Genomic DNA, 25,240 nt, shown 5'->3' on the forward strand with positions numbered 1-25,240 from the left:
GCAGCATTTTTTTAGTTTTGGAGAGTCGTCGAGGAAAACACAGTGGGCACAGCGAGCGCAGTATGGAGAAGAAGGGTAGCTAGCTACCTCGCTAGTAAGCTAGCAAGTAGACAATGTTTACAGACTACGAAACAACACGCAGACTGGACAAATGCCTCCATTCGTTCAAAGATAAGGAACTTAACTTATAAGTGCAGCAGTCATGGACATGCTCAATAAACTGACGAATTTGTTTCAACAGGCGTTGGAAACAGTAAGTTATGGCGACTTTCAGGAGTTGACATCTCTGCTAGCTGGCAGCAAGTTGCTAATTATCACGTTGCTTCACCTGAGTTGAATAGGTTTATAATAATGCCTAGTCTACGGAACTATTGATAACCTTGCAATATCATCTGTCCTCTAAATTCACACATAGCTGTCATGCTCTGCTGAAAGTGTATAACAAACAGTGTACTGTGTGTGTGTGTGACGTGTCGTGAGTAGCCAACTGGAGCGCCCTGTTGTCGTCCTCCTCTTTCCAGCTGACTAGCTAGACAAACTTGTTTGCTTCCACAAATGCTAACGTGAACAGTTCATAACTTCATGGTGCTTGCAATATAACATTATACCATATATTTGTAAACAGGGCATTATAATAAAGTTAGTTTGCCGCAATAGTTCAACACATCGAGTGCTAAACGCGAACATTTTTCTTATCACTTTGGGGCTTGCTGGACTCACGTGAATTGTGCCTCAGGCAAGGAGCAACATTCTTGCAAGCCCGGGCCGCATTCTTGGGGGCAAAAATTAGATAGTCGCTCACAGTAACTCTGACTATCTGAAGTCCCATTCGTGGCGATTATTTCCCGTTTCCATGTTCATTTTGACCAAATTGATCATTTCAAGTATTAAACTACTGCAATAAAGTGTGAATGTTATAGGTTACAGAGTATCGATTTCCTATGATTATTTTTACAGAGGGAGCCAACAGTGAATTTACTGGAATCCTTTGTGGACCACTGGAAAGGGATTACAAATTACTACATCGAAACTACAGGTAAATCAGCCTGTGCCGTCATGTCCCCATCACTTCCTTCCCCAAATCAGTTGACATGGAAAGCTTCTTTGTGCTCCTTCAGGTTGTGTGAAGGCTTACACTATCATGACGGATTTAGACAGAAAGACAGACTGACAGACACACATACACACATTCATGTACACACATTATACATTCAGTTTTTATGTGAAGTGTATGCCACTCTCCCGAATGTGTTTACCAGATGAGTCCCGTCCAGTCAAGCAAACCGATATCCCTTGGAGGCTGAAACAGATGCTGGACATCTTAGTGTTTGAGGAGCAGCAGCAACAGGTTGAGGAGACTGGCCCGTGTCTGGAGTATCTGCTCCAGCACAAGATACTCGAGACTCTCTGCACCTTGGGCAAGGCGCAGGTAATATGCATACATGCAGCAACTATGGCGTGCTTACCGTAATTTCCCAACTATTAGCCAAGGTTTATACATTGATTTTGCTAATTTTCTTTAGCTATGAGGTTAATACATGGGGGCAATTAATATGGCAATCATTTTTTAGTTTTAGTTTTTTTTTTTGACTTGCAGAAAACACTGCCCTGCGGTTAATACACAATGCGCCTAATACACATGAAATTACTGTAGCTTCTCTGCAGGCAAATTTGTCAGTCAATGGACATGGACCAAATGGGGGGAATAAATATTTAGAAAATATTTAGCTAGTGTACTAACATTGTGTAAGACTTGAGAGTTACTGGAATTGGTGCATTTGATCCACAAGGCCTCTTATATTTTTCATGTTGCTCCCACAAATAAGTGTCACTTATATGTCATCACAACCAACAGAATTTCACTGTATTTGAAAGCTCCTTTGGCAACGCACACTGGTCCTAAATAAGTGAATTTATTCTCTGAGATTATATAATAATGGATTCCCGTGTCGAAGAATTATTTCCAGAACTGGTATACTGACAACTTTTGCTTAAAGCAACACAATGTAGTTCTTTAAACTGCTCTTTAAAAAAATAATGTATTCAAACATACTGTACAATAAAGAGAATGGAGTCTCTGACAATGCCGTTGTGTGCCCAGAAGGCCTGGTATTACACTATATTATGTTGGTGTTGCGAGTAGGACCATGGAGCATGACCCTTTTCGTTGGTTTTACAAAAAAATAAATAGAAACGTTTCAGACAAATTGGGTAGCACTGGATGGGTACCCAGTGATGGTAATTTTGATACCACAGATGAGTAGAGACCCAGTCAGACCAATAGTATGAAAAATCAGGAACAGAGTTTATTTACAATGATGCGCATCAAGGGAGAGACAGCATGACTTCACCCAAAGATCCATCAGCTGCTCTAACTAGACAAGGAAATAGTTAGGGTTTAAGTATCCTTCCAGGCTGACGGGAGATGGCATTGGTCATCCCATCTCACGTGGACTACACTGAATCAGATTAGTGGCAACCTGGCAATCCGGAGCAGATAGCAGATAGCTAACTGACGCAGCCATGCAGAACAGTGAAACACTGCAAAGTCATAATATTCCCGCTTATCTCTTAATACAGTCACACACAGATATACACAGGGACAGTACAGATATCATACAGTCATAACATAGAATCATACTTTTAGTATCAAAGTTACCCACTAATGAAAAATGCAGAACATTAAACCACATATTGGAATATTAGGCATAATGTTCTATTCCACTTTCTCTCACCAGTATGTTGAAAATTGACGAAAGGGAAATTCCTACATCGTGTTACTTTAAGATAACATTTGTCTTTATGTAGAGAGCTTTAAGTACAGTACACCCTGACTTTTCCTGATAATGTCAGTCATACACCAACTTCTACCAAAGCTCAAAGAAACACATAGCTTAAGATGAATTTACATTTTTCCCTTGTCAAACAAAGGCCAAGTATAGTTAGCCATAAATATTTTGATTTAAGAATTGATGGTATTGGACATGTTCTTCATTATTGTCCCTCCAATTTGTAACATCAGTCACGACAGTCATTCCATTGAACATTACTGGATGTTGAGTCAGGCCAAAGAGAGGATATGAACCGACCTGTGAGGACATTGTGGACATTTATAATTCTTGTGGAGTTTAATTTCCCTAATGTACCTAAACATCCAGAAACACTGGCTGGATGAATTTGCTAAATCCTATGCAATATGATTAAAATTGAATTGGGGGGTGAGGCAAGGTAGTCTGTGCTGACTGACACTTAACCATTGTTGTTGTCTGGCTGAAATCCTGACCTTGACCTCCGCCTGGTCTGTCTGTCTCTCTCCTGCTACCCAGTACCCTCCGGGCATGAGTCAGCAGGTCCTGCTCTTCTTCTCCAAAGTCCTCTCCCAGGTCCAGAAGCCCCTGCTCCACATCATCAACGCCTACCGACCAGTTCTAGTAAGCTCCACATTTATGAAACTCTTTAGAGTTTAGATTGTTTATGTAGGGTTTTTTTTTTTATATGAAACTGTATTGAGTAGAGTAACTCAGGCTGAAAGATATTACAGAGGTTTAATATTGGTTTGTTTTTGTTGTTGTTTGTGTGAAATGAGCTTGGGAGACAGGAACAGATCTACATGTTTGCTGAAGTTTCTGTTTTGTGGTGCTGCAGTATGAGGTGGAATGTTCTCTTCTCTCTGTGTGTGTCTCTCCTCTGTTAGCCAAACATCTCTCTGTTTCTCTTTCCCTTGCGATGCAGAAGTTGATCCGACTCTGTGGACTGCCAAATGCACAGACAGAGAAGGAGGAGGCGCTTTTCCTGTTTTCTGTTTGCACCAGAGTGAAGAAAGACCCATATGTGCTCAACTACATCTTAGAGGTAAGGCACCATGCGGACTTAATAGCTCAAGAAGGAAGGACATAGTGCAGTCTGGTGACACATATGTGTACTGTAGTTATATATATTTTTTCTCAACCTGCCTTGGTCCATGACACGTTTGGACGTACCAGAACCTTATATACTGACAACACATTAATACTGAGTAGATTATGTAAGTTTAAATGCTTTGAATGCATGCTTTCTCTAGGCATCTATGTATTTCATCCTTTCTATCATAATTAACTCCAAATTATAGGTAAATATAGAAGCCCGCACATCCCGGTCCAGCTCTACCTCTGATGAACCTGTTGCTGCTGCTGCAGGGGTGGGAGTCAGTGAGGGACGTGCTGGAGCCACCAGCCCGGAAAATGCAGCCTCTCCTCCCAGTCCCTCATCCCCCATCCCCCCTGCCCTCCCAGGTCAGAGAGGGACTCCTTCAGCTTCTGCTTCAGCTGCTCCGGGTCCCCAAGCCACCTCTGGGCTAATCCATGTCCTCATGCACCTCATCAAGAGCCAGGTAAGTTAGTGTGTGTTGGAGGAGGAGTGTATGGGAATATGAGGTTTTCCACAAACATAGGCTTGTATGAGTGGTTTGAGTGATCGGATCGCAATGCAGCTTCATAGTCGTTTACTTTTGTACTTTGCACTGATCCGATTTGATTCCTAGGCGCAATTTAAAATGCATTTTTAAAGTGTAAACAGGGTCTTAATCTCTGCCCAACACACACTCCCTCTCCTCTCCTTTAGTCCCATATTAAATCTTCATGAACTCCCAAACTCCCTTTCCCCCCTTCTGTCCCCTCCCCAGAAGAGCCGTGCCAGGCTGAAGGCCCTGGAGAGTGTGCTGCTGCTGGCGTCCCTGCCTGGGGAGGACAGCGGGGCTCTGCTGGCCTCACGCTCCCCTCTGTGTGAGCTGCTGGCCCAGAGGCTCTGCGAGCTCTACTCCCTCATCCCCTCCACTCTGGACCCCACAGATGTGCTGGGCTTTCCTCTCATGCACTGGAGGTGTGCTTTGTCTCTCACTCTGTGTGTGTGTGTGTATGTGTGTGTGTGTGTGTGTGTGTGTGTGTGTGTGTGTGTGAGTGCGTGTGCACCCTGATTCCTGTCATATAAAATCCAATACGAAGATTTTGTTGTTTTCATTAAAGGAAGTGTCAGTGGTTTTCTAAGCATGGTACAGTATGTAAAGCACTTTATGTATAAGTAAGTATATATACTCTTTTGATCCCCTGACGGAAATTTGGTCTCTGCATTTATCTCAATCCGTGAACTAGTGAAACACACTCAGCACACAGTGAAGTGAAGCACACACTAATCCCGGCGCAGTGAGCTGCCTGCAACAACAGCGGCGCGCGGGGAGCAGTGAGGGGTTAGGTGCCTTGCTCAAGGGCACTTCAGCCGTTCCTATCGGTCGGGGTTCGAACCGGCAACCCTCCGGTTACAAGTCCAAAACACTAACCAGTAGGCCACTGCTGCCCCTCAATGTTGATGTGTATGAGTATTTGTGCCGTGAAATGTGAACTGCATGCACTTGTTGCACATCCGTATGTAACACATGGCTCACTTTTGGCCCTCATTCAGGGATCAGTTTCCCCAGACCAGTGAGGAGGAGAGACAATCTTTCCCTGGAAGTGACCAGCTGACTGGCTTCCTCTGCTGGCTGGACTACTGCCAGCAGCTTCTTAACCATGCACCCAAGGTTGGAGCTCTCAGAGTTACTAGTATACCATGAGAAAAGCAAACCTGTTCAAATGCTGACCTCAATTTGAAGATAGATGATCATTGTTAAAATAGACTAAATGCAAGAACACTTAGATCAATTGTGCCACTTGTAGGGTTGTATGACCAATATACTGTAGATTAGAAGACGTTTTTGTCATTCAGTCATACAAAAGACACACTGTGCACACTGAACACAATTGTGTTGCCTTGGCTCACAATATATTAAAACTGTAGTTAAAAACTGCATTGCAGGAGGGTAATATTGTAGTGCTTAGTAGGTTCTCAGTAGAGGTTGGCCATGTGAGTACAGGTGGTCATGAATTATTTACTGTTGTCTTTATGGTTAAACGCATGTGTTTTGATTGTTATTGATTTGGCTCCAGATCCTATCTGTGAAGTTGGCCAAAGAGATTCACCGTCAGTGGCTTACGGGACTCCTGCAGCCTCAGCTACTGCAGATGTGAGTCACACCGGCCTAATGCGCCTCACGCTGTGTCAACGGGAGAAAGAGATTTGCCTTCTTATGTGGGCACTGGAATGAACATTAACATGTTACTCATTTAGAACTATGAGATGGGGATGTAGTTATCTCATTTCAAACATTAATGTTAATTGCTTTGGAAATATTGTTTGCATAGTCTAGTTGAAATGTGACGTTATACCGTTTAAGTATAATTAATTGGCCTGTATTGTCAGAGAGTGGAAAAGGTTACCAGTCAGCCTCCGGTCGTAATTTTATAACAGCATGATAAAGTGTGTGTGTGTGTGTGTGTGTGTGTGTGTGTGTGTGTGTGTGTCGTTGCAGGTCCGAGGCTGGGATCCTGCTGCACACAGCCCTGCTCTCCTGTTCTGTCCGGTCCATAGACTCTCCTGCTCTGCTGGCTGAGCTGGTGCTGTTCTTGCTGGGCAGTGCTACACACCCAGAGCGGCACGCGGACACCCACACAGACACACGCCTCACCCTGCGCTACAAGCTCATCCAGCACTGCGACCACTTATCAGATGAGGTAACTGGAGCACAGTTGCAGAGCTGCCTACCAGCTTATCATCTCCTTGCGTTTCTCTGCCTCTCTCCATCTTTTCATCACTTCTCTCTCTCTTTTGGCCTTCCTTGACCTTTAACCCCCATCTCTTGTTCTTCTGTCTTGAGGTCACTCTCTCCTTCCTCCTTTCCACTCTTCCTCCATTCTCTCCATTCTCCATCCTCTCCTCTGCCTGTCCCTTACCCTCCCTCTGTTCCTCCAGATCAGTATAGCGACACTGCGTTTGTTTGAGGAGCTCCTGCAGAAACCTGACCGGAACATTGTGGCCAATCTGGTGCTGCGGAACCTTGGCCAGCGTGGCTATGCCGTGCCCGCTGCAGCTGGCTACGCAGGAGAGGAGAGGCATGTAGCTGACACACTGGATGAGTCTGAGTAAGTGATGGGAGAGTTACCCCTGGTTGTTTTTGTCTGCCTGTCTGTATGTCTGTTTTTTTTTCTCTATTCTGTTTTTTTTTTTTTATTTGAAGTGTTGTATGTTTTCCTTTTGCTGTATGCTTTGTTTACCCATCTTGCCTCACACTCTTTCTTTGTTTATTCTGTCGCTCTCTCTCTCTCTATTAGTGAGCTTGAGGAGGATCCCTTCTTCTCAGACATGTACGCAGACAGTGAGTTTGGGGACGCTGAGCCTCTGCTCACTCTGCCCAATCGGCAGGAGGAGTCCCGTCCCTCCACACAAATACAGGTGGCCGAGACCGTCAACAGGTGAGGCAGCTCCCTTTCCCTCCTATAGTACCAGTGAGCTCCTGGCACAGTAACGGTGAGCCATGCTGTTTTTTGAGGTGTAGAATTTCAAGAAGCAGCATTACATTAAAGGTACCGGTAGTATGCAGTTCCTTTTGCCTGTAGTCTGTGTTGTCCAGATATCCACTAGCATGTTAGCATGCAAATCAGCTTGGACCGCGTAGCAATAGCTGAAGTACACCTACAAAAAGCATCCAAAAGCTGCCATCTTTGTCCATATAAGGAGATCCAGAGCCGGTACTCAGATCTCCTTATATGGGCAAAGATTGCTTTTGGGTCCTTCTTGTAGGTGAACTTCAGAGGTCTATTGAAGAATGCCTTGTGGCTGCGTTCAAAACAACTTGAATTCTGTAGAATTCCATGTAGCTCCTTTTAAGTGTGATGGTAACACGTAACATGTAAACACATTACTTGATTGCAACTTACTGTATGTTATTTTTTTATGTTGTTTGCACTAGTTAGTCTGCTGTTAGTCAGAAATTCGCAAGGGCAGAGTCAGGGGCTAGTTTCACAGGAACTGGTGAAAAATCAATCTATGATGGGCCCTTTAGGATAAATGTACATGAATCTTAACCTGGTATGTAAACAAAGTACATCTACTGCTGGCGGTGTCAGATTTAATCAAGACACATTTGTGCTGTTAGTTTCCTGTGTTTAGTTCCCCAAGAGGCCAAATCCTCTCAGCACGTACAGGGAGCAGGATATGACACATACGTCCACGATGCACACAAGATGGTGAGTCGAGATGTCTTGAGTAATTAACATGGACAAACCCCCCTAAAAGGATTGAACTGTAAAAATTAAACTGTGTTTTGTGTTCATTATTTCCCTCTTAATTACCCAAGCCAAGGACACATTGCTTGAATCTAACTCATCCAAATAACTAACTCCAACGTCAGTCCACTAATTGTGGAGTCTTAAGAGATAAATTTGTATTTGAAGATTTCTGATGGAAAGTTCTGACCGTTGTCGACCTCTCTCCCTTGTCCAGTTTAAAGACTGCACAGCGTTGTCTCTGGACTGGGGTTGGCCAGACGCTGCCATAGACAACCCCTCCCCCTGCTCAGAGTTCTACGAAGGACACTTCCTCCAAGTCTTGTTTGACAGAATCGCCAGAATACTTGAACAGGTGCATGGTGCTACTGCTTTACTTTGGATTTTCTATAGAACAGTGTTCTGACTTCTGTGAGCATGTAGTGTCCTGTAATATAAAGTCATGGCTGAAATTGTTGGTAGTACCCTTCCACAAAAAAAGAAAAACTTTTTTTTTTCAAAATTTTCTTTGAAATTGATTACTGACAAAAGTTGTAATCATTATTCCATGTTTAATGTAAATTACATTTTGATTTTGACTCGACAGAATTTGAATTTGTAATCATTATTCCATGTTTAATGTAAATTACATTTTGATTTTGACTTGACAGAATTTGTTAAACAATAAAACAAATGACATTTTTGAAACATTTTTGACATTGACAGAAATGATGGTGCCTATCTCCTAGTAGTGTCCTTTCTGTGGCTCTGCATGAGATTTTCTGCATCTGCCTATACAGTATATAGGCAGATTTGCCCACTCTTCCTAAGCAAACTGCTCCAGAATCTCAAACCCAAACCCAAACCTCTTACCTTTTTTTAGAGGTAAAAACAAGTCTGTCTGGGCTATTTTAGAATCTGCAACATCTCGTTTCAAACTTTCTTTGCTTTACCCTATTACATACCAAAGGCAGGCAGCTATACATGAGACAATTGTTTTGAATTTCATCACTTTTAAGTAATAATCTGTAAGGGTGCCAACAAATTCAGCCACAACTGTATGTTATTGTATTTACTCGTTGTACATGCAGTATGTACTCATGTGAAAACAAATGGTCATCTGTACCTTTTTAGACACAATCAAGTGCAATTGTTGTGCTTACTGTTTAGTTTGATGTCTTCTCACTCTATCTGCTTTTTATCTTTTTTTTCCCTTTCGTTCTTCCTCCGTCCCCCTGTCAGCCCTATGACCTGAATCTGCAGGTGACCTCCGTGTTGTCCAGGTTAGCGGTGTTTCCCCACCCTCATCTTCATGAGTACCTGCTGGACCCCTACATCAGCCTGAGCCCAGGAGCCCGCTCGCTCTTCTCCACTCTGGTCAGGGTACGTATTAAGGGCCAGTACTCTCCGCTCTCATTGGCCAGTGGCTGTGGTGTCCTATTCTGGATTCTCATTGATCATGGAGGACCGTTGTTTTGGTTATTGGTCCTGCATCATGAAGGACTGTTGTTTTGGTTATTGATCCTATAGTGCTGGTTTGTATTGTCATTGGTCAGGGTGAAATTGTGTACAGTAGTTCTCTTTCCGTAGTGCCATTGGTGTCAAGTGTGTGATTTTACAACCAGTTTATTTTAGGTACCATTGTCTTCTGTAGGGCTTAACAACTTGCTTTTTATATTAAGTCCTTCTTCCATTTCTGTAGGTAATTGGGGAGCTGATGCAGAGAATCCAGCACATCCCCAACTTCACAGACAAACTGGTCCAAGTGAGGAAAGAGCTGATGGGCCTCGAAGACGAAACCATGTAAGAAACCTCTCACGCCAGATCAGGCAGATCCACTTACTTTCTCTCATGTGCCTCAGTCTTACACACACACACACACACACACACACACACACACACACACACACACACACACAGAGCCCGAGTTAATCAGAGATAATCAGTTCACTGGTCTGGCTGATATTAGCCGTCTCATATTCCCCTCTCCTGTGGCCTAATTGGATTTGCTCCTCTGCAGGGTGGAGCACATGGCACTTCTGAGGGGCGTGATTGTCCTGGAGGAGTTCTGCAAGGAGCTGGCCGCCATTGCTTTTGTCAAACTTCCCATGGAAGAGCAGTGATGCTACGCTATGCTACAGTGCGGTGCGCTAGTAACCAGATGGACTCCACATGCCTGGATTCTTCAAACCCACAGGATCGCACTAGATCCAGAGAAGACATCCAGAGATTTCTGTGCCTTGAAGGCAGCATGGCTGTTATGGTACTTTGATGAAAGACAAGTAAAATTGACTTTGCCAGACCTCCTATGATCTATGACCTCTGTGTCAACTTACAAGGACAAAGGTATAGGTTTAGGGTAACCTAACCTTCCACATGGCATTGCACAGCTTTTAAGATGCACAGAGCAATAGTGGCGCTCTCCACAAAGCAAAGGCATACACTGTTTATCTTGACCTTCCTTAACATTACTCTCACAGGTGACTGAACACATCCCACGCAGGATTTGAAGCAAGAGGAAAGTCCTTTCCCTTGGACTCAGCTTTTGTAAATAACTTGCCATTATCTAGACATCCCTCAGGGTTGTTCTCTAGTAAAAGTGACTTCAAGCCATCGAACACCACCCTTTTGACACTCACTTGTTAGTGATGTATACATTTTAATTCATTTTGTGTGTATAAGTATCCGTACAAATTCCTATTTATCTTAAGCTATCAAATATTTTATTTGTTTTAATAATTTATACCTAAGGTCTTCTAATCAACTGCATGTCTGGCACCTATGTGTTAAAAATGCAGTCATCGTCTGTTGCACACATGACGACCTGATTGTCTAATTTAAGATGAGTGGAGCTTTGGAGATTGTGTCTTCTTTTTCTACGGAACTGCTACTCTGGTTTGTCATGTATGAGAGGGTCATTGTTTAAGTCTTTGCGCTTTCTACTGTTTTCAGACATTAAACTCCTAAAAGGAGATCTGATGTGAGTGTTGACTTCTGTATGTGACCTTTTAAATTATGAAATTACACACTGGTGGTGGTACTTGTGATATGTGATTTGTTGTGTAACCTTGAAGTGAAAATGTGTACTAATCCTCTTCTGTATGTTTATTGGGGGGGGGGAACCAGGATTTTGAGAGTTTTACTACAATGAATTATTCCTCTGTCTGGTGAATGAAAAGTGCTCCAAAGAACAGATCCCCAAATCCCAAACATGAACAAAATGTGTACACTACAGCAAATTGATGTTCTTGACCCAGTTACTGTTTCCAAGCTTAAGAGAACACTTAAGCCTGCATTGATTTGTGGTTGTGGCGATCACAACAGTTTAAAATTTCGGTCAGTGCAGCTTGGAGTTAAAATGTTTTGGTAGTAATCCAGCTCCATGAGCTAATGTTGAGTCACAAATCAAGCAGTGAAGCTCAACTGCAGAAGAGAGCTTTGAGATATACCTGGTATATTCTCCCAGAGGTGGAGTTGCAAAATATACTAAAGAAGCATATGTGTGACCCATTTGTGTATGAAGCATATGTGTGACCCTTTAGTAATTTAATTTTTAATTCTTTTTAATCTTGTAGTTTATTGTGTAATTTGCAAACTTTGATGACAGTTCATATTATAGTTGTGGAATATTCTGACCAGCAGAGGGCACCAGATTACATTACATCACATCACTTCACTTCACTGGTGATCTATTCATTCCTAGAATTATCGCTGCACTGGTGCAAAGAATATAATAGTAAACTAAAGCATATTGCCTACTTGCTTGAACTATGCCAGAGATTTGCTTGTACCTATCAGTGGGAAGAAAAACAAAATCATGAAAATCAAAATTCCATAATGAAACCATAGATTTATCCCAACTACAAACTAATTCAACACACTTTCATTTTTCTCTGCTGATGAGAAACGGATAAAGAAAAATAAAGTGAAAAGACTTAGTAAGTTTAAGTCATTTCAACATTTAATCATTTCCATTAAATTGTGATTTATTATAAATCAGTGTAGTACGATGACGTGAACCGTACCTAGATCTGTGTTAACTCAGAAATTATTAATCTGCTGCAAAAAATACTTCTTTTTAACTTCCCTTTCTATCAGAAGAGAAATAACTTCAATGGTACTCTCAGGAGTACATGTTAATACATGTTTAATTACATATGGGTCTGACATAACTGCTCATACAATTTCCTCATCTTACACAGTAAAACTTACTCTAACTCATTCTTCATATGTGATGAGTGAATACAGCACTGTACTCTGGATGGGTTCTTCAGTAATGGCTAAATATTAAATGCTAATACCATGCAATAACCTGCAACTTGCATGGTGTGTAAATATTGCTTCCCATGCACTCATCATACTTTACATTACAGATAGTCATTCTTAAAATTCAAGTATTTTAAATGCAGCCCCTCAGTCATACTTGGACTGAAGTGGATATGTGCATGTTAGTCATAATGCCCTTGCAACAATTTCAACATCTGCCATCTGTTGAAAAGTAGTTAGTGCCTTGTTTTTCATTCCTAACATACATAACCTTCACAGTCTTTCCAAACACACCCAGGGTGTCTTAAAATTGAAACAAGGTCTGCCCCTGCTCAGCAAGAAGGGAGACCTTGTACAACATCATGCCCTTCATACTGTCCCACAGCATCATTACATCACAGTGCATAAAGGAAGACTGTTTCTGATATGGCTTTCCTGTGAGCTCATACGTCAAGTAAACAGGCATAGCTTTTGCATAGCTTTCTGTATGTACTTCCTCCATAGACTCCTGTGCCCTTTGTGCCCTTAAAATAAAACAGCAGTCCTCATAAGAGCAAAGGACTAGTATGTGTTTCCCAAAAGCAAGTTTTTTTCCCCCTAGTCTTCCTCCCGTTTCCCTCTCAGTACAAACTCAGCACAGGCAGCGTGGAGCCCTGCCTGATCCGGCGCAGGATGTTGTCTCTCAGGACGGGGCTGTCCACTTTGTGCCAGTGGTACTGGTTTGTCTCCACAGGCGGCGGGTCGGCCGGCTTTCCCCCCAGCTCCGTGGGGGGGGCCCCGCTGGCCCCGGTGCGACGCTCCAGCGTCAGCGACACCAGCGTGTTGAAGCACAGTCCGTCCGTCTTGCCCGGCACGCGTCCGCCGTGCTGCACGCCCAGCAAGCCATGCGTGTTGACGTCCAGGTCGTAGTAGCAAGACGGCATGCACTCCTGCACCAGCCGGTGGGCCGCCCACGTTACCGTGTGCGTCTTGGTGGACAGCGCCACCGGGAGGTGAGCGTCCACCATGTCCATCATCTCGGTACTCCTCCTCCGCCGGCTCCTCTCCTCCTCCTCGGTGCTGACGCTCCGGCCGCTCACGGCATTCGAGCCCTGGGGGCCTTTGCTCACCAGGAGCCACACGTAGATGCCCGCTGCGAAGGCCAGCACCAGACGCTGGCAAACCACGGGGCAGGGAAGGTCCAAGGGCAGCACGGGCGCAAACCAGGGCTTCTCCTGGTAGCGCAGCCCTGTCTCGATCAGAGACAGGATGTCCCGGCCACGCAGGGGGAGAGGGGACTTCCTGTCCCACCAGCACGCCTGCAGAGACTCAGCATCCGCCTGGGCCTCTGTCTTCAGCGTACCTCCTGCAGGGACACAAGAGTCACCCAGTAAGAAAGGAGTGAGAGGAGAGCAGAAGAGGAAGAGATGCATTCCAAATGGATGGATGGGAGAGATCAGAGATGAGAGATAAAAAGGAAGATGGGGCAGTCAGAAGATAAATTACTGATAAAAACTGGAAACGCAAATAGGGAGATGGACAGAAATGACAGACAGAGGCAGAGGAAGTGATGAGACCAGAGGAAAGAAGACAAATAAGCCAAAGAGTGGGAGAGAAAGGGCATCCAAGAGATGCAGAAAGACAGAAAGGAGAAGATATTGCTGTAACGTGTGAAGGTGATCAACAGAAAAATCCTAACGTCCACACAGCAAAAACTGTTTATCTAATAAAATCTAACCAAGTGTTATTAATCTTATATCAAGATCAAAGAATCCAGTTGGCATTTTTTTTTTTTTTTCAGTTTAAAGAGACTTAGTATGGTAGCACATTCTTGTAAAATCATTTGACTTAATTTAAGAAGACTTTGACTTATTTTAAGATGTCTCATCCTGAAAACAAGAAAATTTGTCTGCCAGTGTATTAAGCAAGCTGGTTCTAATAACAAGCAAATTTTGGCTGTCTGTGCGTTGAGCAAATGTGTCTTGATAAGACAAAAATATCCTTAAAATAAGACAAAGTATTATTTCGAGAGAGCGCTAGGTAAGTTTCTTCATACTAAAAACAATACCAAATATATTTTTTGAACTTAATATAAGATTAAAAACTTTTGGTCAGATTTTATTTTATTTCACAAATTGCTCCCACAGACCTGTGACCTCGGCCAAAAAGGCAAAGCGGACCCACTGAGGACCTTGCTCCTGAACCTGGATGAGCGAGATTGGCTGGCACTCCAGGCCTGCCTCCTCACGCACCTCGCGCTTCATCGCCTCCTCAATACTCTCGCCCTCTTCCATACGCCCAGCTGGCAGATACCAACGGCCATAGCACTCCTGCTTAGCTTCCTGAACCATCAATACCTCCTTCTGCAACACACGCACACACAGGCAGAGTCAGCAGTGTCACAAGATTAAACAGAGGCTACAACAAACACACCTTACAAACTCACACCCATAATCATATATGAATACAAAAAGTCTATGTTATAATATCACTTAAAGACAATAACCATTTATTTACCAATTTCCAAGGGATATGTAGATCAGCATTAGATTGAATAGTCAAACAGGCCTAGGCCCCGGATGCAATAGCCTAACGTTACTACCGTACATCCTTACCAAAGATCCTTAATTGAACTCCGCTTCAACCCTCTCTGTACTATCCACTGGCCCCGTCACCTCGTTATGTTCTTTAAGCTTTATGTAAGCTAAGCTGTATGTAGCTCCCACGTGGCAGTATGGAAAGTTATCCAACCTCTGAGCTAATGGCATTACTGACCTCAACAACGTAAGTTAACCGACCGTGAGAAAGCATCCGTGAGTAAGAAGCGGTAACTTACCTTTGAATTGAGGATCACTGCGCTGACAATGTAGCAAACTGTTTTCCTCAAAGTCACAGGTTTTATTTGTTCGGGAGCCGAATCAATTCCCGTGACCTCCATTCCTTCGCCGTTAAGAATCCTCTCCACATTCTGTTCCAAGTTGAAATCGATGGAGCCCATATTGAGTTTGACCATTACACGGGATGCCAGTCTTCGCAAATACTGCAATGCAGAGAGTACAATCGACCTTCATAGCTGAACGATGCAGCAAATTATTAATTGTAACTTTAGATACTCAGTCTTTTCTAATAATATGCATGAAATGCCGTGAGACCTCACAACCCATGTCACCTGAGGTATTACTTTTGCATTACGCAACATTTAAACGACGTTAGTTAGACAGACGGGGTTCTATATTTTTAAATAATCATAGCTCGTCAGCCTAGTTAGTTAACAGGCGATTGTTACCAAACAACAGCAAATTGACCTGAAATACCTGTAACAAGTTATGACTTAAACGTAAGCTGTAAACTAACTTACTTAAGTAACGTGTTATGTGAACGTTAGCCAAGTTAGTTGTTAGTTATCCGTGAGCTAACACAGCTAACGTTAGCTTGACAGTTCAATGGACAAGAAAACGTCGAACACAGTTTTTCCCTCTGACGTTAACGCTATGACATTAACGACTTAGATATTAAAATGAATCAACCGAGGTTTGCCAACTTACCTGTTACAAAAAGGTGTTGCAGTGAGCTGATTACCTTGTTAGAAGCCAGACCAGGATCTCTGGCGTTATCCAGTTTGACAACACGAAGGCATGGATATACAGTAATCGTCTCGTTCATTGGTTGATCTCGGTAAGGCACCATGTCAAAAGTTACTCCAAGAAACTAAAACGAAACGGGTTTTTGCACTTTACTTTATCCAAAGAGTAGGTTAGATTGTAAACTTAGGCTATTTATGACACTGTAATACGCAAAGTAATTATGTGTAACATGGTGCTAATTCTTTGATGTGTATGATATGTCATGTAGGTTATTAGGCCTACCATGTCACTGCACCAAAATATTTAGATAGATAGATAGATAGATAGGACAGTAGAAGATAAAGAATATGCTAAATATACTAAAATACAAATTATACTAACTAACACTTAATCTAAATCAATTCTAAAAACAGTATCCACATAGTGGTGATTAATCAATCAGAGGCGCTTGCAATGACTGTGGCATGGATGGGGGGGATTATGCATATGTGCTAATGTGCTAATATAGCACACAAACAGTGAGGCAGAAATTTAAATCTTGCAAAGGGATAAATGTCTGTTTTTTCATCAAATTTTATCAAAGATCCTTGATTACTATAACTCCAACCTTCTCTGACTATTGCCTATCCTTTATTTTACTCTTGCAAATCTATCGCCGGAGAGCTACAAAGGGTTAAACCCAGACCACCATGACACACACACACACACGCACGCACACTATAGATGCGCACACACACGTACACACACACTACTCACGCATGCTCTGTTCATTCTTCGTCGGGTTCAATGGTTATGCTGCTTTGAGTCGAACAACCGTGCGGCTGCCGAAACAGCGGACAACTACCTTTTTGTTGATAACAATCATCTTCGGACTGATACTGCTATTTTGGCAGTCGTTTTTAAACTTTCGATTTGTGAAATATGTGAGATATGACTAGGTAACGTAACCTACAGGATTTTTGTTACAGTATGTGGAATAGGTACTTCGTCATTTCTTGGAAGGGAACGCCTGGCTAAGGTTAACGTTAAAGAACAGCTCTCAGTTCCATTCGCCTTTCAGACAACTTTGCAAACATGCACAGGACATTTCCTCAGTGGTTCTTCGAGATCATCTGTGTCTTGGTGTTCCTATACGATCTTACCGATTGCAACGAAAGTAAGTTAATATTTTAACGTGACCACTGTCGTTATGCTACAATAAAGCACTTCACATTGTAGGGTGGGCTTTTAACCCACCAGTCTACAAGAGCACCATGGAAATTGATTGTAGCCTAACACACATTGAAAAGGACAATTGCTCATCTTGCATTCTGCATTGAGTGATCGATTGTCCTGTTAGTGACACGCGTCTAAAGTTAAAACCTATACTATAGCCATTTCGTTTGACACTTCAGCTGTTTTTTTCCCCTTCTTTTCTTTGCAGTTTACTTAACACATAGCCCAGCCTTACCACAGACTAAACCTGGCGTAATGACAGACCTACCATTTCTCTATATGTTATGAGACTGTTTGATGCGGCACAGCTTGTTTGGATAAGGCATTAAGCAGCTTTATAATTCCGTAGGCCTACGTTGCTGAACCTTGCCCCGTGTCCGAGTGAGACATGTCGGTTATTGGCATGGTCCTGATGTAGCCTAGGCTCTAGGTTCTGAGGCCCAACACAGTGTAGGCTACCATATCTCAAAGCCTGCTTTCATTAGCCTACAATTGAAGTTACTGTCCCAGCATCAGTTTTCACCGAGCACTGGTAATATTTCAGGTTCACTTTTTTGTTTTTACTTATTACACACCTACTTATTATAGGTTATTACACTGCTAATTGCAGACCAGTGCAAATGCGTTTGTGCAGACTTTGGCAGACATTTTCAATAAAACGTCTCTATTAGGCCTATTACAACTGAACTGATCTAAAGGTAAATCCCAAGGTGTATAAAGCTATTTTTTACCTCTGAAAGATTATAGCCTATTCCACCATACAGGTCCAGAATGTTAGAAAGTGATAAGATAAAATAATGCTCTCAGAAATTTGGCTGGCAGACCTCTCTCTAATGGTTTTGGATTGGGACTTTGCTAATGCAAGTAGACATAGCTGTAATATAACATAATATAATATAAATAATGCAATTGACCAATACACTAAACAAAAAATTCTATTTTTTGCTGAACCTTTAAACCTGCTCTGTGCACTGAGCCACTTTGAGCCATTTCCAACCTATTTAAAGACATATTCTTGGATGGATCGGGACATTATTTGCTTTCATAGGTAAATAAAGAAGTTAGCCATTAATAAAGGCTCATGTAATGTGGTGAGACAGTTTGGCACATTCAAATCAGGCCTAATTCACATCACCATCCGGTTATGAAGCCTTGGCCTATTCGGTCCCATCTCACACACTCATACGGCGACTTGGAGGCATCTCCTCCCGAAGACACAAGCAGATGGAGAGCTTGGCTGAGGCGTTGTTGGTGATGATGAGTAAGCAGTCACCCTGCCAGGCAAACTGAGGCGAAAAGAGGAAACCGTTGTTTAAAAGTAAAGTACTACAAACATGTCAGCACCTCAAACAACTTGAGAGGCGGAGACAGATGTATTGTTGCATGGGCAGATATGAGATGGAGATAAGAACACTGCTCAGCAGTCAGCTTTTTTTATTTTAAAGTATGCAGTTACTTTGTTAATATTCATAGATGTCACACTCACATGGGAGCATGTACATTTGTGAATATGTGTGTCCACAAAAAATATATCTACCCATATTTTGCTATATCTACATATTATCTGCTACTTCAGCTTAAAATCCTTAAGCTTAAATCTCAAATCTGCTCTACACTTGTCAGTCTTTTCTGGTCGTTCTGGAAGATGGTGACAAATCTTGTTGGCACTCTTATTCTGTGGAAGATTTAAAAGAAAGATAAAGCAGGCAAAGGCACAATTCAATCTCACATTTGCCCCTTTACAGAACACAGCACTGCATGCCCCACATTACAGAGCACAACCCTCAGAGGGAAAAATCTGGTATTGTAGTTTGCAACCCATTCCCTTTGTTCCAAAACGATTACTACATTTAGGCCACCCTGCCTTGTAATTATGGGCATTGTGTTTGTAAGAACAGATTTTTTGAGAAGATGGTGGTCAGTTTAACATTCTCTACAGACTGAAGCTGTGGTCTACAGATTACACTGCCGCCTGCTGTGAAAGCATATCGTCACTACCACAGATCTCAGTGAAGCACAGTATCTTGTTTAACTTTATAGCTGTATTCTGCTGATTTGTATCATGTAGACTGACAGCGAATGGAGTGCTCAGCACAGACTATATCTGTGTAATAGATACATTCAGTACAATGCTTACACAATACATATTGTATATAGAATGATACAATACGCTTTGTATGATATTTTATCCTGTAGGTAGCATATGCCCTAGCTGTATTCCCATATTGGCTGTGATGGTGATATAGATAGAGATACTTATTGTAATACATGTAGTTGTAGAATATCTGTGTGCATCTAGCAAAACAATATATTTTCTGTTTTTAGTTCTGTATAGCTTTGTATCTGGACCGACACAGTCAAACAGTCTGATTTTGATGTTGTATGGAAACAAACAAAAAATAAATGATTGTATTATTGTAGATTGAGTTACCCATCTCTGCCCATGTTCATACTTGTTCAAGCTAAATAGCAAAGCTGTGATGGCCACAGCTGATGGAGCACTGTATGCCAATAACAGTGTGACCTTTGGCCTCAGGGCTCTTTCTCCAAACTCCTCATCAAGGAGTTCTGCTCTCATTCCTTAATTGCTTATAGCCACATTGTAGACAGAGAGTTGTGTGAGTCCATTTTTGGCTTTGGCTTTGGTAATTCTGGCAGTACACAAACCTAAGTGTCCTGGACAAAGAAGTTCATTGTTTTCCCAACACAAATGCTTGGTTTGTCTGATGAGACACTGTACAGACCATCTTTTCTGCTGAAGAATATTTAAGCAATTAAATTGTGCATTATGGGTTGTCCTACTTATTTGTCCTACTACTACTGTAACCTACTTATTTTGAACTTTGAAACCTTTTAATGCACTTTTTAATGTTGCTCTTGGACAAAATCCTTCATGGTGTCTTCAGAAGGCCTATGTCTATTTCCCCAGATGCTCATAGAGCCTAAACTTTGGCCCTTGATGCATTTGAGAAAGTAGTACTCGAGATAATCAAACATTTAAGGACCTATTATGACGCATGGTCACTAGTCAAAAGCTTATTCAAATTTTCTTAATCAGTCATGGGTGTGTTTGGGGCATCATTTAAACCAATGGGAATGACATCTGTCATTCCCTTTAACAGTGTGAAGCTCGTCGTCAAATAATGCATTGGTATTTTGACAGTCAGCAGCGCATTTGAAGGAGTCTGCTTGCGAGACCGTATGGAACAGTCATTCCACTAAACCATGCTTTACTTAAACCTAGCATAGTATAGCCTTCACACATTTGCACTGGTCTATTATTTGAACTCATTGGCAAAGTGAAACTAACTTCACTGTGGTCTCAGTCAAAGACAAAACAGCTATACACGGTAAGTTACTTGCAATGCGTAATTACGTGCAATTTGTAATATTTGCATGGACGTGCGCTGGTGCCCATTCATGGATGATAGAAGGATGGTGTGTTGTGCACCCGCCAATATGACTGTTGACAATGCGCTCTTAAAATAACATATAAACAACTCGCCATAGACTTCTCACCAGGTGTCTCTTGGTCAGTGGCGTGATATGTTTTAGCTAGTGTACGATAGCGTGATTTTTAGACAATGCGCTAGGTCACTCCCTAGGTTGTTAATTACCACACCCCTGGGCACATTGTTTAAAAAATAGACGTGCAAAATAAGAAAATAAACTTTGCGCCAGGTGGAAAATGAGTTTTATGCCATGCACCAAGGTGTAAAATAGGGCCCTTAGTTTAAAACCAAGCAAGCTAGTCATAACTAAGTGAAATTGAGAGTGAGGTTTATAATTTAATGTCAGAATGACAAAATTAGGGCCACACTACTTTTTTTCGGAATCAAATTAAGTGTGGCTTATCTAGCGTAATGCCCTGTTCTCCAGAAATGTTACAACAACAATTGGCTGTCCACAGAAGCACCAACTAATCTTTTTTGTTAGTCTGCTTTTTGTTGCTTTTTGCCACCTTGAGCTACCAACAGTAAGCTCTTAGCAACACCATTTGAGATAAGCTTGGAGGATTTTAGCATGTGGGTCAGTATTGTGCAGCAGCTGAGATTTCCTCTGGTTGCTTGGCCGATCTACGCATGTGAAACCCAACACCGCCATGCCTGTTTGGTTTGTGAGGGCACCAGAGAAAAGCTAACTTGACTTTGGGCCATTCAGAGCTCCTGAGAGTGGGTCGACCTCAACTGTGGAATTAGGCAGACCAACGTTGCAAAGCTGTCCTATACGTCATCCTAGCTTGTCAGGGCTTTATCGTCTTATGATGCATCACTCCACTGACTAAGGGTCTTATGTGGAAAAATTATAAGTAGGCCAGTAATGTCATTAAACATGACTTGCAGCTATGGAACGAAAAGAAGGCTGATGAGGAGTGTTGATGATGTATTAAAAAGACTATATCAATCTGATTCAATTGATTATTTAGATAGCAGGTCATCGCTTAGCCTAATTGCAAGTTTGACACATTTCACATGCCTACAATTAAATGGCTAATATGTAGAACAAAATAATTAATGTTTTCAAATTGTTGTCACACAAAAGCCCACTTACCATCTGTCTGTAGGAAGGAAAGCTTAAGGGCATCTGGACCATTATTATAAAAACATTCTTTATTTGCATTCTCATTTTCAGACATTCTTTAGTCAGTGACTTGATGACAGGTGACGTGGAAACATTTGAATTAATGAAGATCATTTCAGGTTGCTCTTGCATTACAGGCACAGTAGAGACTGAAACTTGAAAGGCCTATTTAGCAGTATTACTGAAATTAGTCCCAAAACCTGTACATTGTTGGGCATTAGAGTGAGTGAGGGTAAAAGTGTCTCTGTTTTGACTGCTGGGGATGTTTGAAGGACACAGGCTGGGAGTGGTCCTAGCAATCAGCTGTGAGGGGAAGCGTTGTGTGTGTGTGTGTGTGTGTGTGTGTGTGTGTGTGTGTGTGTGTGAGAGAGAGAGAGAGAGAGAGAGAGAGTGTGCTTGGCCAGCAGGGAGGGAATGTCAGTGGGCAGCATCTGGCTAGCAGCCCAAAGCTGGTTTGTCAGGCTGCACAATCTGACTCATGATGTGGAGAGTGTTATGTGTGTATGTGTGTCTTTGTGTGAGTGTGTGCATATTTTATTTACCTCTGTGTATGCCTGCATCTGTTGGTGAGCGGCTTGTTTGTGAGGGCTTGCCTGGCTACCACTCTCTCTGCGCTCTCGTATCTATGCTGTGCCCGATTGTCTGATGACCGCAGGACAAGATGGAGGGGGGGGGGGGGGGGGGGGGGGTTGAGTGAGTGGGATGGATTGGAAGATTGGATGTGTGTGGGGGGGGGGGGGGGTGAGTGAGTGGGATGGATGGGGAGAGAGGGTATGTGTGTGTGTGTGTGTGTGTGGGGGGGGGGGGGGGGGGGGGGGGGGTGCTCCTCCATGAGTCTAGTGATATGCCAGCTCCAGCATGGCACCTTGCCCGCTCCTGTAGATCAGAGACAGCATGGCACAGTCAGCCTATAGCAGAGAGCCAGTCGATAGCACTTTATAAGATTGACTACGGTCACAAGAATGAGAGAGATGTGCAAGGTGATAAATTCAAGAGTGGAGAATAAAACAGAGATAGATGGAGGGAGTGCTACTTGATAAATGTGTAGGTGAGGAAGTGCTTTTTGGTAGATGTGTGGGATGTGCAAGTTGATAAATTAGAGAAAGGGAAAGTGAAAAAGGGATGGATGGAAAGATTGGTTCCTGTATGAGAGAGGAACTGTAGACAGGGGCAAGGAGTTGTGGTGTCTTCATACATAGCCTATGACATAGACATAGCCTACACACGCACACATACACACACGCACACACACACACACACACACACACACACATAGTAAACCTGACACATACACAATTCACCAACACACAGACTTCCTGCTCACTCTTTAAAAAAAAACTCTTTAAAAAAACATTCTTACTCTGCATTATGTTCCATAGTTTTACTGGTTCACCAGTTTTAGCACTTGCTCAGAGTCAATGGAAAACAAAACCCATTTAGACTGTTTGTCCACCTGGCAAATACCTTTGATCCATCCATCATTATTGTCCTACGTGTTGACAAACTTGTGAATCCTCAGGGCACTCTAACTGCTGTCTATAAAAAGATTCACACACGTCCCTAATGTCACTGTATCATTGCTTGTGACTGCAGTGTTTGATGATCCGCTCCCATGTCCTCTCTCTCCACAGACCCCGCCTCCCAGCAAACGTCCCGCTTCTCTGCTTATGAGGTGACCATCCCAAAACGCATAGCAAGACAGAGGAGAGACCTCGACGACCAAGCAACAGACAAGGTAAACCACAAAGCCTACGTCTCACAGAGACAAATGCTGCTTTTTTGAGGCGATGGAAAACCACTTCCGTCTGTCGCACACTTTCAACTGTTAAAGCAGTCAGAGTTTTAACAGAGCAGCAGGGTTTATCACCCCTACTGATTGACCGACAAACCGTCGCTCAGATGTTTGATTTCCCTTTTGTCTCCTAGGACACAAATGAGGGTGAGGACAGGGATGACCTCAGTGATTCTTTCTTGTTAAAGGCGTGAGAAACAGAAAATGACCCTCTGTCCACCATGTCCCCCACCATGTCCCATTCTCTGCATCCTCTGCCTGTCCCATGTGTAGTTCGACTGACAGATCTTAACTGGTCTTTATAAATAAATTGATGTCATAGAGGTATCCAAGGTACCCAAGTTTTGTTTAGTTGTCTATACAGTGTTTTAACACTGATCACGTTGAGGAAGTTAGACAATCCACAGTAGATCAACCTCAAGTCAACCCTTGAGTCATGCTGACCTCAGCAGCTTTCCCCTACAGCAGCCAGGAGCCACACTCTTGTTTTGCGCCATCTCTCAATCACTACCCCCCCCCCCGCTTCTCTCTCACTCTCACTCTCTTTGTCTCTGTCTCTCTATCCCTCTCTCTTTCTTTCTTTACGTCCTCCCCTCCCTTCTTTTCCTTGTGGCTGGTCCATGTGTTCCTGCTTCTGAAGTGTTTCCCGCGCTGTCCTCCTCTGCCCCTCCGGTCGGCGGGCACCACTGGGTGGTGCGATCCCCCCCCCCCCCCCCCCGCCCCTCCGAGGCCCCAGATGGCAGGGCCCTGCCAGGAAACTGGCCCTGTGTTCTGTTATCTAAGCGCCAGCAGCGGCGGCGGCAGCAGCATCCTCTCACATGATGAGAGTCGCCCACAGGATACAGCGAGTCTGAGCAGGCCAAAGGCTACTGGACTGTGTCAGCATTCATGAAACACTAGGATTGACCCCATCATTGTTAAAACAGACTGTGTGTGTGTGTGTGTGTGTGTGTGTGTGTGTGTGTGTGTGTGTGTGTTTTGCATTTATGAATTGGAATCTTTCCAAGGTCAATGAAATAGAAGTCCTTCCATTTAGCGCTGAAGACCAGGTTGCATTTAGCCTGTATCTGGGATCTGATGGCTGACCTGATTTGTTTTGCCAAGCGGATGCAGTGGGATGTTGGGGAAAATCAGCTGCTAGGTACACGTATGCTGAGCAACACGCTGCAACGTTCCCTTTCTCAACCTTCCCATTCACAAACTCCTAATCCTCTCATGCCACAACAGTTTGCCATTGTTTTGTTTGCGTTCCGTTGCGCCTCGTCACTTCGCGCCTGCCCCAGTTCAGCGCCGCAGGCCACGGATTGTTCCTTACGTTCTGGAATGTAGCTGATCTCTCAAACACATTCCCCCTCCTCCTCCTCCTCTTCCTCCTCCTCTTCCACCTCCTCCTTTCCCCTCCTTCCTGTTGGAGCAGCGTGCGAGTGTGGACTTGCTCAGCACAGGCGGCGGTGGCGGGAGTTGCGGTAGCAGCACAGACGGTGTCCCTCTCAGGAGAACAAAGGCACGAGGACAGTGGGCGGAATGAGAGGATGTGTACTTCAGAGGCGAGAAAAAGGACGAGCCTCTCTCTGTCTTTTGTTCTCTGTCTCTCTCTCTCTCTCTCTCTCTCTCTCTCTCTCTTTCTCTCTCTCTCTCTTCAGAGGGCCTTCTATAGAGGCTTTCTCAGCCTGGCTCTCAGTGTAGCGTAGAAGCACAAGTAGACGATCACA

The 25,240-nt window shown here is 43.2% G+C and overlaps 3 protein-coding genes across 6 annotated transcripts in view; 2 read left to right on the forward strand and 1 right to left on the reverse strand.

Annotated features, from left to right (window-relative positions):
* Positions 1-6: 6 nt before the first annotated feature.
* On the forward strand, positions 7-11,151 carry fhip2b (FHF complex subunit HOOK interacting protein 2B). The gene is made up of 17 exons (XM_042099849.1): positions 7-253; positions 958-1,036; positions 1,260-1,429; positions 3,327-3,431; positions 3,733-3,852; positions 4,109-4,369; positions 4,661-4,857; positions 5,434-5,551; positions 5,958-6,034; positions 6,380-6,581; positions 6,820-6,989; positions 7,179-7,319; positions 8,003-8,093; positions 8,350-8,487; positions 9,354-9,494; positions 9,814-9,914; positions 10,132-11,151. Exons 1-17 carry the CDS (start codon positions 203-205, stop codon positions 10,232-10,234), a joined length of 2,265 nt encoding a protein of 754 aa, XP_041955783.1. The 5' UTR covers positions 7-202; the 3' UTR covers positions 10,235-11,151.
* An 899-nt stretch (positions 11,152-12,050) lies between these two features.
* On the reverse strand, positions 12,051-16,019 carry nudt18 (nudix (nucleoside diphosphate linked moiety X)-type motif 18). 3 transcript variants are annotated; one of them, XM_042099850.1, is made up of 4 exons: positions 15,902-16,019; positions 15,193-15,396; positions 14,506-14,719; positions 12,051-13,722 (listed from the first exon to the last, which is right to left on the reverse strand). In XM_042099850.1, the coding sequence occupies exons 2-4, from the start codon at positions 15,367-15,369 to the stop codon at positions 12,998-13,000; spliced, it is 1,116 nt and encodes a 371-aa protein (XP_041955784.1). In that variant the 5' UTR covers positions 15,370-15,396; positions 15,902-16,019; the 3' UTR covers positions 12,051-12,997. The 3 variants fall into 3 exon arrangements, with proteins under 3 accessions (XP_041955784.1, XP_041955785.1, XP_041955786.1); XM_042099851.1 differs by having other exon boundaries at positions 15,936-16,008; XM_042099852.1 differs by lacking the exon at positions 15,902-16,019 and adding an exon at positions 15,715-15,814.
* Positions 16,020-16,711: 692 nt separating this feature from the next.
* The window catches only part of LOC121714782 (disintegrin and metalloproteinase domain-containing protein 9-like), a 41,555-nt gene continuing 33,026 nt past the window's right edge, over positions 16,712-25,240 (forward strand). For both annotated transcript variants that reach the window (XM_042099847.1, XM_042099848.1), the window contains exons 1-2: positions 16,712-17,096; positions 23,368-23,471. In XM_042099847.1, the coding sequence (XP_041955781.1) occupies positions 17,015-17,096; positions 23,368-23,471 (186 nt within the window). In that variant the 5' untranslated portion in view covers positions 16,712-17,014. The remainder of the gene's footprint in view (positions 17,097-23,367; positions 23,472-25,240) is intronic.

Source organism: Alosa sapidissima, chromosome 8, assembly GCF_018492685.1.
Source record: "Alosa sapidissima isolate fAloSap1 chromosome 8, fAloSap1.pri, whole genome shotgun sequence".
NCBI lineage: Eukaryota > Metazoa > Chordata > Actinopteri > Clupeiformes > Clupeidae > Alosa > Alosa sapidissima.